Here is a 14,993-nt window from a genome sequence, read left to right on the forward strand (position 1 = left end):
GGAGTTTGTCGTGGAGACGGCCTTGTACACGCTGGAGGATATACAGCTTCCAATTTACACTAGACCCCAAATGACGAGTTGCGACATTGATAGACCGCGATTGACAGTTGTTTCGAGCAAACTGATACCAGCCTCAGGGCCTCAACCATTAGGGGCCCATTGTACACGTACGTGCAAAGTATTATATTAGATTACTCAATAATGTAATTACATAATTGCTCTACTTGTATATATAATTACTCTACTTGATTCTCAGACCATATGTAGTCATAATGCTCCACCCTTAGGTTTTATGCGCCATGTGGCGCCCAGTCAAAGTTATAATTTTTTACAAAAACATGGTGTAGTTATACCCCTTGGCGTTATGTGTCATGTGACGCCCAGTCACTATTAATTTATTAATTGTTTTTGTTTTTTTTAAATAATAATTCATTTAAAAAGAACACAAAAAGGTTAAAAGACATATCAAATGACAACTTAAAATAATTATAAAGTACTTAACATAAGACAAGAAAACTGGGTTTACTTTTGTGTATATCCTTTCTATCTTCTTCAATTCTAGTCTCACTCTTAAAGTAAAATTCAAGTTGTCGGTCGTCGGAAAGTTTTTCCGACCATCTTTTCTTCACTTAAAACAGCTCAGGCCGCCGGTGATTATGAGGGTTATCATATGTAAAGAGAGAGAAAAGGTATGAAAGTTTGTGCCATTCAAGCATTTTGTAGAAAACGCTCCAAAAAAAACCCCAAAACGCCGTGGGGGGCGGTGTGCCCCGGCGTTATAGGGAAAAACGCCTTGCATAATGCCCGACTACGCATGGTCTCACAATTAGCACGTTAATTTCATTTGTATTTGATCCAAACCATATATTATATTATTCATTACATTATATTATCTTACATTACATTACATTATATCATATAATATCATTCAGTTGTACAGGTACCTGCATATGTTGATAACTGAGTCAGTATAGGGTCGTGTGCATGGCGCAGATCACTACAAACTCCCGGACTTTTTTTTTTGCGGTGCCTAGTGACGAGTAGACACTGCAAGCCAGCGAACGGGTTCATCGACTACTTTGCCTTGTACTCGCACAGGCAGGGCCGATGGTCGTTGCTCGGTGGCCCATACGTCATGCAGATTGCAATCAGTCCGGGCCACACTGCAGGACCCTTGGTCTAAGAATTCCAACGGTTGTCTCGCGCATGCTGGATCGTTCTCAGGTCGTGGGCATACACATAGTCCGAAAGATTGAGGGGTACGGCCGTCTCGCAACTACTCAGAGGGCTCCCGCTTACATCCCGATGCCACTTGTCGACCCTCCGCCGCTGGTGGGGTCGGAGGTGCAGATCCAAGACATTGCGAATGCTGAGGACGTTGAGCATCCAGACGACGCATTTGAGATACGTTTTATTATTGTTTAAATTTGTTTGTTTATTCTAACTACTAAAGTTAAATTAGTCTGTTGATATTAGCCACCGGAGCCGCAACACATTCCGCATACATATCACGCCGTGCGTTTGGATGCGGCCGCTGACGCCCGATTACAAAGCAGGGTGATGATTGAGTGGGACTGTCCAACAGCATGGTGAGGAGTACTGACTACCATCGACGTGTTTTGACCACAAGGCTAGCATGTCAGGCTTCAGTTGCCCACACGATGATGACGACGACGTGGTGATAGATCGGGCGTTAGAAGCAGACTTAACGACGACAACGCTGCCCTTTAGATAGATTTTACATTTTGTTATTAATAGTACGAACTCGTTGTAATGCTTGGGTGTGAATATATAAATATCGTTTTATTCATATTGTTGGTAACGAAAATCAATTAAAAAGGTTTTTTATAAAACAAATTAATAACATAATAAAAATAAACAAACAAAAAAATAAATTTAAAAAAATAAACAAAAAAGACAAGGGTTTTTAAAAAGCAACGGTTAATACGCCACGAATAACCATATCAATGACATGTTAACCGGTGCTTTCTAAAAAGCCTGGTGTGTATAAAAAACCATGTGCATATTATATGCATATAAAAGTCTATTTGCATGCATATTAAAAGTATACTATATTGGGTATCTTATTTGGGTCATTTCATACTCATAAATTACAAAACAAAAAAGGCAAAAACAAAGTTGACTTTTTTATTTGAATTATGAAAATATAAATATTTTTTTAAATAACTAAATGTGATACCTTATAAGTTATAAAAATTGAACTCTTGACCTGTTATTCAACACCCTGGCCATCTTATAACCCATCAAAATATGTTATATATGAAGAAAAAATTGAAATTATATAATTTTCTTTTATTTAAAAATATGAATATATTTATTTTTCTCTATTTTATATTTTTTTGACAACTCTATTTTAGATGAGTGTGGGCGTGTGGTTGGATCGATGACAAGATGTGTTATTTATGAACATGAAAAATGAAAATTTAATCAATAAAACTTTGTTACAACCTTTTAAAATATTTGCAAAATTTACTCCTTTCTATAAAAATTCAAATAAAAGTAATAATTGATATGCGAGGAGAGTTATATCATTGTTATTGTAAATAGTAATTTGATTATATTCAATTTTTAGATTGTGTGCATTTAAATATATACAAAATATATTGTGTTATTTGTGACATGCTTAACCTTTGTTGTCATTTAGTTACATTTGTATAACTTTATACACTTTAACACAATAAAATTACAATATAATATAACTCCAATAAAATAAATAAATTTTTTGATTTATGAATTAATGGTTCACCACAAGTGAGGCCTTTAAATTACATATACCACCCCACTAAAAGGGGGGATAAGGCAGAATATATCACTATATAAACAAACCAAAAGCTTCCCTTTAAATATCACAACTTCCTCCCCAATATTCTAAACTTAGATCATACCGTGGAAGTGATCCAAATGGAGCATCTTGAAAAAGGTCAAGAACTAGAAGTTGATGAACAAAAATGGGTTTACGACTCTTCCTTTGATCATAGAGGTCAAACACCTCTCCGCGCTTCCACTGGTGCTTGGAAAGCGTCCTTGTTCATCATTGGTAACGATCTTGATTTTGTTATTTTTTCTCACTAGTTCGTGATGGCCGATAAAAAGATGCTGTGTGACTTAATGCCAAATTCGTGATTTTGGAAGACTTGTGTGGTTAAATATCGTTATCATTACATGTATCTCAAAAGTTTGCACGGAAGTCATATTTTTTAGAACATGCATTTGTACTTTAACGGTTTACTTACCATTTTTGTTAACGAGTCACTATTGGGACTCTATTTAGACTTAGTCTGAAAAAGTTGACTCGTTTTATAATCATTTAACACATAATTATATAGTTTTTCATTGAATTACAGACCAAATGTTATTTGAAAATATATTGAGAATTGTCTTCTCACCTTTTTTTTAGTGATGAAAGTAGAATAGAAGTCATATCTAAAACCAAACCAATGGTCAAGAATGTAAGCAGCATGATCATAATTGTATGCTAATGAAAATATTAAATGTTTTAATTATGAAATACACTAACTACTTTTATAGTTTTCTATAGTAAAATTATCAAATATATTAGTAAATTTGTTATACACTTGTTTAAACTTGTTATATCAGTAAAATTCTATTATTGTTATACTAAAAGATATTAGTAAACTAGTTATACACTTATTAAAACTTGTTATATCAGTAAAATTCTATTATTGTTATACTAAAAGATAACTAGACATTAAAGGGGTGTTTGGGATTGCTTATTTTAGTCAACTTATAAGTTATTAACTTATTAAAAAGTAATAAGGTGTCTGGGATTGCTTTTAGTGTGAGTGAAAAGAGTCAATAAGTAACAAATTTATGACGTATTAGCTTATTATAAAGTTATAAGAAACCCAAACATCCCCTATTTACTGTTATTATTCTTAGTATATTAATAGTATATTTTTTAAAATATACTAGTAAACTTGTTATACACTCATTTAAACTTGTTATATCAGTATTATTCCATTATTGTTGTACTAAAAGATAACCAGATAATAACTACTTTTATTTTTTAAATATATTAGTAAACTCGTGATACACATCTAAACTTGTTATATCAAATATTTCATTATTATTATTAATATTATACTAAAAGATAAAAGGAATCCTTATTTGATATAATGGGGTACTATAAAAATTTAAGAATGATGGGTGGGATAAGTTTTGTGAACCCCTAATTTCCTTAAATTATAAATTTAAATCAGATTTCAATATCTTGTGTCATATTTCACTACAAACAGTGTAGTACATCAAAAGGAAAGCTATAATTAGACCCCAAAAGCAAAGTCAAAAGGTTAAAGTGGTATAAAGTTTGGTTTTTTTTAGTTGGCCTTAGATTATCTGCCAAAAACTAAAATATGTTGATTCTACCCTGTCATTTCATATATAAACAAAATGTTATATCCTTAAAAAACTTTTATTCGATAAAAGGTTACAATTATTATTATTAAAATATTAAGATAGGTCATATTAGAATAAAATGTGTACTCTTGATATGTTGCATATGGTATTATGGTTTTTTGGTCATTTTATATGTTTATAATGTTATTGTGTTTGCAGCAATAGAGTTTGCAGAGAGATTAAGCTACTTTGGGATTGCAACAAGTTTGATCATATATCTAACTAAAGTCATCCATCAAGACGTGAAGACATCGGCTAAGAGCGCTAATCAATGGATCGGTGTGACGACTCTAATGCCGTTGGTTGGAGGGTTCCTAGCTGATGCTTAGGACGTTTCGCTACTGTTCTTTTATCATCAGTCATCTATCTAATGGTACATTTTTTTTCATGTTAGTATACATTCAAATTTAAATTAAATATTACAAGTTATTATAGAAGAACTTAAATATGTTAAACAACCCGTGATCTGACTTGTTATATTCAATTATTGAATACAGGGTTTAATCCTCCTAACGGTGTCTAGTATGATCCCGAGTTTAAAACCTTGTGCGAGTGGCACACTTTGTCTAAATCCAAGGAAGATCCATGAAGTTGTGTTCTTCATCGCGATATATATGATATCCGTGGGCACGGGTGGCCACAAACCGTCTTTGGAAAGTTTTGGGGCGGATCAATTTGACGATGATCATCCAGGAGAACGCAAAAGATGTCCTTCTTCAACTGGTGGAATGCAGCCCTTTGTGCTGGGATTAGTGCTCGGTGTGACTGTTATCGTCTACGTGCAAGATCATGTAGGGTGGGGTCAAGCAGATATCATTCTCACCATGACGATGGCCTGCTCCATTGTGGTCTATGTCATCGGTAGGCCTTTTTATCGATACCGCAAGCCTGGAAACCCATTTATGCCGTTGTTACAAGTATGTGTCGTGGCATTTAGCAAGAGGAATTTACCTTACCCGTCTAACCCGAATGAGTTGCATGAAGAGCCCAAACGGGAAAAGGCCCAAGAAAGGCTACTTTGCCACACGGAAACCTTCAAGTAAGAAAATTTTGAAACTGAATTCGAATTCAAAACAAATTCAAAAACCAATTTGAATGCAGGTTGATTTGAATAACCATATTTTTAAGAAATAAATATATAAAGTATATGTATGTTTTTCATAAAAATAAAGTTATATAATTCAATTATTTTTCAAAAATCATTAAACTAATTTGTGATGCTAACCTGATTTATTATTTTGATTTTAATTTCTTTAAGTCAAGTTTGAATAATGAACAGACCTAATGATCAATATGATTATAACCAAGTTAATTATATTTCATGGCAGGTTTCTCGATAAAGCCGCGATAATTGAAGAACAAGATTTCTCTGAAAAGAAACACGATCCATGGAGATTATCGACCGTAACAAAGGTAGAGGAAATGAAGCTACCTTTAAACGTGATCCCAGTCTGGCTAACCTCGCTACCATTCGACATTTGTGTAGCATAAGCCACAACATTTTTCATCAAACAAGGTGTGCTAATGAACCGCGAGATCACCCCTCGGTTCATCCTCCCACCCCCCTCAATATATGGTCTAGCTGCCTGTGGCATGATCCTTTTGGTAACGGTTTACGACCGACTACTAATCCCATTACTAAGAAGGATAACCAGAACCGAACGAGGAATCAACATCCTTACACGAATAGGAATAGGGATGGTGTTTTCTGTTATTACAGTGATCGTTGCTGCCGTTGTTGAAAAGAAACGGCTAGCTGTGGTGCAAGCCAATCCTTTACATGGCTCGGCCACGATGAGCGTGTTTTGGTTGGCGCCACAGTTCTTATTATTTGGAATTGCAGATGGGTTCACTTTGGTTGGACTTCAAGAATACTTTTACGATCAAGTTCCAGATTCAATGAGAAGCTTAGGGATCGCATTGTACCTAAGTGTGATCAGGGCGGGAAATTTTTTGAGTAGTTTCTTGATCACAATTGTTGATAACGCAACCACTAAAGTATCAGGAAAGAGTTGGTTTGGGAAAGATTTGAACAGCAGCCGTATTGACCACTTTTATCTGTTCTTGGCTGCAATCACCGCAGCCAATCTGTGTGTGTATGCTTTTGTTGCGAGTCGGTTTGAGTACAAGAATGTGCAGAAGAAGACTGAGGCGGCTGTGGTGGATTGCTACCAAGATGATGGGCATGGGACAAGAAGAGGTTGAAGCTTATATGGACAAATAAATTAGCAGTCCTGTAGTTATAGGGATATATATGCAGTAAACTTGTTATATCTATAGGTATGTTATATTTGATCCATTTTATTAGGAAGCTTTTCTTGTATTGAATATATAAAGGGTGTTATATTTGTGGATGGTGATGATTGTATATTGTTTTGAGTAGTTGTCTGGATCTTGTCTAGCTTAAAATAAGCAGACAGTTTATCATAATTAAGGCCACTTTGAAGAAAAAAAACAATAAGATGTGAACAAAATCAGTCATGTGAGACTGCTTCCAAAAAGCTCGAATTGATCCAAGCCAGCCCCTTTAATAAACGAGCTTGAGCCTATATTATTTATACAATAACTAATTTATTTAGTATACATACAATAACTAAATATTGTATATAGTGTTATAAACAATTATAAATATAATTATAGATGTATGTGAAAATTGTTAAAGAAAAATATAAATAAGATAGAGCTGACAATTTATACACGAGACACGAATACAAGACTTTAACATGTAACAGGTAGACACGAAATTACCTGTTAATTTTCGTGTCTAAGCAGGTATATCCCTAACCCCTAAATTCATCCAAATCATTACAAACCACAGTCGTCGCCTCTCAATCTCTCATCATCCATCCACCATCGCCGGCCTTCCTCTAGTCGTCGGCCTTCCTTCTGTCGCCGGCCATTCTTACAAACCACAGTTAATACTGTCGCCAGCCATTCTTACAAACCACAACCGTCGCCTCTCATCATCCATCCCCCCGTCGCCGGCCTTCCTTCTGTCGTCGGCCACAATTATCATGTATACCAGGTAACAGGTTCGTGTTCGTGTTTGGGTTACAGGTACACGATAAGTTTTCGTGTCGTGTACAAGTATACACATTTTGTGTTAGTGTGTTATCGTGTACGGGTATACACGATATGCCAGCCCTAAAATAAGATGCATAAGTGTCAATAAATAATTAACAGGCGAGGTTTAAAAAACGAAGCGCTACAAACAAGCAAAGTTAAATCTAAAGTTCTTTCAAGTTGAATATGCTGCGCACAAAAGCTTAGACAAGCCCGAGCTCGACTCGTTTACATGTCAACACACGTCATTTTTGGGATGTTCATATACCATACAGCCCATGTTAGTATATATCTACAACTATAGTCAAAAATTGCACAGCACCATGATCACATATACACATAACTCACCTATCAATCTTATGACCTAATATTAGAATTACTTGGGTAAGGTCATATGTGTTCGTAATTACTACTTTTGACATTTTGCTCGTAACATAAAATGGGTCTTTTTATTAATCTGTTTTCTATCGAATGTCTAAAGTTAAAAGATGGATTTTTAAACGAACGCTATGAACCATTTTGAACACTCACGAGGAATTAAAAAATAATAATAATAATAACACCTAAAACAAACAGTATACTATCAAAATTTTCAGGTTTCAGCTCTACACCTGAAGAGGTATGCACCCGCCTTAACATCGAACGGGGCGGGTCAACCCACAAGATATAGACAAGAGGCTTGAAATCAGGATGTCATGAAGACACAAAGCCAAAACCTATGCGCGTGGCGCATATCACATATGCTCACGCATCACATATGCTCACGCATATCACATTCGCGCGTGGCGCATATCACATGCTCACGCATATTACATATGCTTACGCATCACATGCTCACGCATCACATGCTCACGCATATCACATCTGCGCGTGAAGCATATCACATATGCTCACGCACATTACATATGCTTACGCACATCACATGCTCACGCATATCACATCTGCGCATGAAACATCTGCGCGTGAGAATAAAGAGAAGACCTTGCGCATCCCAGGGATAGGCGAATAAAGGACAACACAACAAATGAGACAATAGTCTAATCCAAATCAGGATAAGGACAACCATGATTGTACTCATCAGACAACCTTTCAGAAGGTATTTTTTAAGGAATAAAGAATGTGCTGATGTTGACAGCTGCCAATGAAGGGTGGACAACTCAGCAAAACCCATGTGCCACCACGTGATGGCACATGGGTCAGGTAAAATACCTTGGTCAGAGAATAATCAATGAAAAAGCACCAGGTGTCCTAAGTACACGTGGCGCGAAACAATAGGAGGAGGCCAAAAAGGCCCTAACTGGGTCTGAGCCCAATCATTGGAAACCCTAACACTATAAATACCACACCACCTCCACAGTTGGAGCCAAGAAAGAAAATATACTCTAAGTCCTTACTCACTTTCACATTATTATTATCTTCTCCTACAATATCTTATTCTCACACCGGAGGGTTACCCCAAAGAGGACCCCTCTGTCCCTTTCTGAGGGGTAAGTTCACGGTGCTGCTCGTTTTGTAGGTGGAAGAACTCATATTCCGGAAAAACATCGGTGATATAGCACACTCATACCCGAGGAACGTTGATCGTATACAAATAAGTCGATCCACCCAAACCAAAACACACCAATCCTTCGGAATTGGGACTCGAGAAATTCCAAATTTACGGCCTATACACAAAAAGATTCAACTCTGGCCAACAATGACGATAAAGCCTATCCTACCTACGTCAACAAAATAACCTACAAAACCATAATTTTCCCCAATCGTGTGTCATTATGACCGACGAGAAATGATGAAGACAGATTTAATTATAATAGAACCTATAGCTCTCTCACCTAGAAAGGAGGTTCAGACATAAGCTTCTTGAGTGTCTCGTATGTCATGAAAACGATTCCTACACCAGGGACAACTTTGTAATATTCTGGAAGAATCCCTCTATAAAGACCACGTAAAACTTCGGTTCGCACAATTTGCCGAAGTGTCCCCAGTAAGCCACTGTTGTAGACACGAGGTCGTCCACCCACTCCTTCTAACTGTTTTCTCCTTCTCACAAGATCCAAAGGAAATGTCGCTGGGAGAAAAAAGTTAATTATAGCAAATAGTGGGTTAATTACAGTTTACGAAAATGCCCAGCCCAAATATCTAGAAGCTTACCTGTTGAGGATGCAATGCCAGACAGACCACCACACACGAGACCGGACATGCCAGTGGAATCATTTGGCCTACCATAATATATAAATGTATTAGAACCAAGTTCTATAAAGTGGCAATTTAGAATCTTGGTTGATATGAGCATGGAGCGTGTACCTATGAGATTTCCAGTATGAACTCAACATTTCATAAACGGAAAAGCTAATAGCAATACTTGGTCCAACACCCTACATGAATCACAATATGGAAATAAGTGCGCACACAATGTTGAGAAGACAGAATGGGTATTCGGGTAACAAGTTAAAATAAACAGATGAACATGTTAGGGTTGTAAACCAGTTGATATTGGTAGCATGTTTAATACAGATTGGATTTAAGTTGACCTGACCAAAGACACCAACACGTTTAAAATTAAAATAAGTAGAAAAACTACAAGTTACAAAGTTAACCCACTAACAACAGAAATACAAAACCTGCTGACCAGACCAAACCGTTTGATCTGTTTAGAATATCAGGTACATGTGTACAGTTACAGTATTCAGGTTGGGTTACGTGAACACTACTCAAATTGCCAGCTATAGTTAAGTTAGGTTGACCAAAAACACATTTAGACCAAAATTTTAAACTTTTAGTAAATAACCAGATATCACTCAATAATGATATTTTTTTGAAAAACAATTTGAAGAGTTTTATGCATCCAAAATACAATGTCCAACTTTCGACTCAGTCCACCTATTTCCTTTGTAGTTTTTTTTTTCCATTTTACATGTTCGGCCCTTTAAGGATTAAAAAAATAACCCAAATCAACCAATTTATAAGTACATTCGAGTCAAAATTGCCTCCACAAAAAGTAGAACTTACCAATAAAGTTGGGCCAAGTCCCTTATACAAGCCAAGCACACCCTCATCTCTACAAATTGTACGGGAGGCATGCCAGATTCCGTTATAGTAAATTGTACTTCTCTGCAACAAAATAAACAAGGTCAAGATTGTAATTTGTACAAAAATACACAAAAGTGTTGGCAGCCATTGGTGGAACCTAATTCAAGCTATAAACTAACTATAGCCCAATCAAATACAAAAGATGCAAAACCAAATTACTAGCTAAACTAGATTAAAAAAAAGTGTTATAAAATAATCGGATAAAGCGGTCATCTAGGCGTAAGGCAGAGCAAAAGTACCCAACTCTGACCAAACTGAAAAAATGAGCGGTTTCAAGTCCCGATCGATAATCAAACACGAAGTAAACAACTAACTCTCGTTTATATTAATCAGAAAATATAACTCAAAAAACTGACTACAATCTCTCATACCCTAACTCGGTTTGACTCTTCTTCTTGTTGACAATCCCTAACTCGGTTGCCCCTATTTATAATGGTAACTCTAACTTAGCAAACAACAAACCTGATAACTCTAACTTGATCATTAAGCAACCCTTTTAATAACCCCTCCTAATTCTTGTGTTGGGCTCTATTATCGGGCCAAACAACAATTGAGCCAACACGTCTTAGCACTTTAGCTTAAATAAGTTGAACTTACCTGCTACAACCGATTCCATCTTGCTACTTGCAAGTTCCAAGTGATGATTTTGTGTTCTGAGTTCCAACCTCGTCTTCTGGTTCTCAATTTTGTGTTGCAAATTCCGATTTCAAGTAGAAGTACAAACCAAGTGGCTATTGTGCAATTTAGTTATATGCGAATTGTGATAGTGATATTGAGAAGACTACAAGAGAACTTATATAAAGACCAGTTGTACTTTGTCACAAGTTTCTGACAACACTGTGCTAGCATATAATGAGCATATGCAAACTTGTTACATCAATTGTTTGTTGTGAGCTCGAACTAATTTCTTAAGTTACTTCATACATTATAATAACACGAATAAACATGGGCAATTCTAATATTGAGGGATATTTTATACACTGCTTAATTATCCAAATGATCCCCGCTTAATCAATTGAGCCCCTAAGCACTGATATAAAATCACTAACTGTGAATAAGAAATTACACTTTACAAACTATATGCATACTTCCACAAAAACAATAAATAACTTTATCATGACAGCAATTAAAGATCTAAAAAATGAGTAATTGAAAATTTTGAAAGTATTTGTATTACACCTGTGCTGCAAGACGTGTCCTGATGAGATCTAACGGATATGTTGCAGTAGCAGCTGTTATTCCTGACATTCCACCGCCTACAAAGTGCAAACACGCATCTGCAGCTGCAGATCCACTGTTGTTTTCTATACTTGGGATCGACTTTAGCAACTGAAAACCAAAATTAAACAAGTTAACGATAACAGATTATCTATAAAGCCTCATCATAAACAGCAAAATCCAACGTTTGATCAAAATCTATCATATAACAAGAAAATCTCACTTTTTTATACTGATTATAGGCATAGAAGTTAACAGCGGTATAAGGAAGACGATGAGCAATAGTAACCATATTCCCTTTCCAGAAGGCTCTAAATCCCTCTTCATTAACAATCCGCAACGCCTCGTTCCATATAGACGGCCTGCTCAACAACGCCCCCTCGGAATACATACCTTGCACCTGCAAAATGCAACACAAATCATTCATCAATCCAACCTTAATTCTGTACAATCAATATCGCTGATATATCACCTATATATCGGTTATCAGACCCTTGGGAAAATATCTGTCAGAATAACGGTACCGATAAATCGGCGACACTGACCGATATATCACCGATATTTTAGTGTTCAATGCTAGTGTTTTAAGTCTTAATCAGATCCTACTTGCTACGACTGTTAGTGTTTTGCAAGTTTCAAAAAGTTAAGTTGTTAATGGTAGGAGGAGAGTATAGTGAATTATTAGCGTTAAATTGCTATATATATATATATATATGAATTTTACATGATATTAAAATTATCGATATCCCACGGACCGATATCCGAAATTTTGCCACATTAACTACTTAGCCTTAATTAAAAATTTTATAAAATGAATCCAAAAGTTGTGGAGAAAGTATTCAATAGGTCTCCAGACACATTGGAAAATAAAAATAATAATAATAATAATAATTACAAACTAAACAACACAGATCATATGATATAACTAAATACCAACCTGAAACAGAATAGTAAGGCGTGCAAGTGGAGCCGTACACGTCTTGCTAAAAGCTCCAGCAATACCTCCGGCGAGAAGATGCTGTACCGTACCTAACTCCGCTGACTGGTGATGACGTGGCGACACCGCCACAGTCGGTTGCGTTTGCAGAAACTGCACCGCCGTAGTGCCGTCCACCACTCCGCCGTGACCGGACATTCCGACTTGAGCTTCCATCAACAGCAATTAGAGAGTAACAGAAACCCCTGTAAAACCCTAATTGTTGCGTGCAGTGCAGGTTAGGTGACTGCTTATTAATATTAATTTTAGAATGTGAGGTGGTTAATTGCTGTTAAATGGACCCAGTAGTTTTAGTTTTAAGCCAGGCCCTATAAACCGGGCCCGTTATGATTGTCTTCACTTGTTTTATTTGTTTTTGTTTTAACTAGCTTTAGAAACTCGTGAATTATACGAGATAAATTAATATATAAATTACAATGAATAACTTAATATAAATAAATAAAAAGATAATTAAGTCTCTATATATTATGTAAAAAATTGTATTACAAATATAGTCGTTTTATATCAACAAATATATTTGAATTTTAAATCGAGAATGAGTTGTTCTACCATCGGTATACAATAATGAAGCAATGTCACTTGAAGCAACATTTAAAACAATGGGGTCTTTCTATGTGAAAGATGTAGCTAAAGTCTTTCACAAAAATGTTATACATTCAATACCTGACCATAGACAAAAAAGACACGATATTTCTTTTTAAACGGCTTTCATGTGTCTTTATTAACACATTGTTATTCAACCGTCACAATATCTTATAATAAATATAAAAATGGAAATTTATCTATGATTTTTAACACTTAATATTTGTAAAAAAACTTTAAAAAAAATATTATATTTTTCTTTAATATGGAGATGTCTAAAAAAAATGAATATTAATGTACTCTTTAAACATAAACTATTTTATATATACATCTCAATTTTAAAGAAAATATATTTATGACACATGATTATTATATTAATATTTTTTATATTAAGTATGTTTTTGATATAATTTATTGCATTAAAAATTTAATCAATGGAGATTGACCAATTAATACGGTATGTTAAATTTATAATTAATACTATATTTAGAAACCAAGAATTTTTTTTCCATCAATAGAAGAGAAATGATTTTGGCGGGAATATGATAGTGAGAATTAACCTCAGAATGTCATGTGTCCATAATTATTTTCTTTTATTAATATAGGTAGATATTATTTTTTCTCGAACGGTGTACTTTATAAACAACAAACACCAACTACTCCACGCACTAACTCCATAAGCCATAGAGCAGCGCCACAAACACAACAAGAACAACTACATAAAAATATAAAATCAAATTTACACCGTCTTAACCAACTTACCAATCCATACTTAAACCTATATTTAAACCACAAAAGGCCAGGAGCTTTGAACAACATTTCTTGTTACTTCAAAATCAACTATATCTCTTAATAATTCAACATATGTCACAACATTTCTTGATGATTCATCATGCTTTAATTTGATTATCGTAATGAGACATTCCAATATTTTGACTTAAATTATTGTGTCTTTTGCGTCTTGATTTATAATGGCTTCATGAAAATTTTATAATGATCTACTAAAATGTCATTGAATTTTGATTTTGACACGTGATGGTTCTTAGTTTCTCTAGAGCCATCTTCAAGAATTTTCAAAAAACTGAGGGCTTGGGGCTAGTGAGAAAACGAGAGTTACTTTGTGTGACTCAATAAGTCATATTATATTGAATTAGAATAAAAGAAAAATAGTTTTAACGTTGTTTAAAAAAGACAATGTTGATCACTAGCATCTCCTTTACATGGTGTAACAATATATAATTCTCATTTAAGCTATTTATCAAACACTTGGCGTGCATTATATTTTTCTTTAATTTTATGTTTCTTTTATTATCAATAACTCCAAAAACAATATATCACTCTCTTTTTTAACCAAACAAATAAAACTTTTAAAAGCGAAAGAACAAGATACATACCTATAGTGAATTATTGTAGAAAAAGTTTCTTCCTTTAATAAGCAAATTTATGTTTAGCGAATGAAGGCAATCATCGAATGGATATGTAACTACGTAACTAAATCAGAGACATCAAACAATCAACAAGCTCACCATAACGATTACCCTAGACAGATGCAATATTCTGTTCGGTAAACATAAGCACATAATAAACAAATCCTTACTGAAATTAC

General features: G+C 35.0%; 1 protein-coding gene and 1 pseudogene across 2 annotated transcripts; one reads left to right on the forward strand and one right to left on the reverse strand.

Annotated features, from left to right (window-relative positions):
- The first annotated feature begins 2,838 nt into the window (after nt 1-2,838).
- LOC143613077 (protein NRT1/ PTR FAMILY 5.6-like) lies at nt 2,839-6,832 on the forward strand (annotated as a pseudogene). The gene is made up of 4 exons (XR_013150050.1): nt 2,839-3,058; nt 4,597-4,810; nt 4,935-5,476; nt 5,766-6,832. The product of XR_013150050.1 is annotated as a protein NRT1/ PTR FAMILY 5.6-like (transcript).
- A 1,188-nt stretch (nt 6,833-8,020) lies between these two features.
- On the reverse strand, nt 8,021-13,009 carry LOC143613079 (uncharacterized). The gene is made up of 8 exons (XM_077086892.1): nt 12,746-13,009; nt 12,032-12,208; nt 11,770-11,919; nt 10,510-10,611; nt 9,805-9,875; nt 9,652-9,719; nt 9,106-9,568; nt 8,021-8,111 (listed from the first exon to the last, which is right to left on the reverse strand). The coding sequence occupies exons 1-7, from the start codon at nt 12,959-12,961 to the stop codon at nt 9,333-9,335; spliced, it is 1,020 nt and encodes a 339-aa protein (XP_076943007.1). The 5' UTR covers nt 12,962-13,009; the 3' UTR covers nt 8,021-8,111; nt 9,106-9,332.
- Nucleotides 13,010-14,993: the final 1,984 nt, after the last annotated feature.

The sequence above is a fragment of the Bidens hawaiensis genome, unplaced genomic scaffold (assembly GCF_021521415.1).
Source record: "Bidens hawaiensis isolate Kalapana, Puna unplaced genomic scaffold, B.hawaiensis_p1.1 tig00036690_1, whole genome shotgun sequence".
In the NCBI taxonomy this organism is placed as follows: domain Eukaryota; kingdom Viridiplantae; phylum Streptophyta; class Magnoliopsida; order Asterales; family Asteraceae; genus Bidens; species Bidens hawaiensis.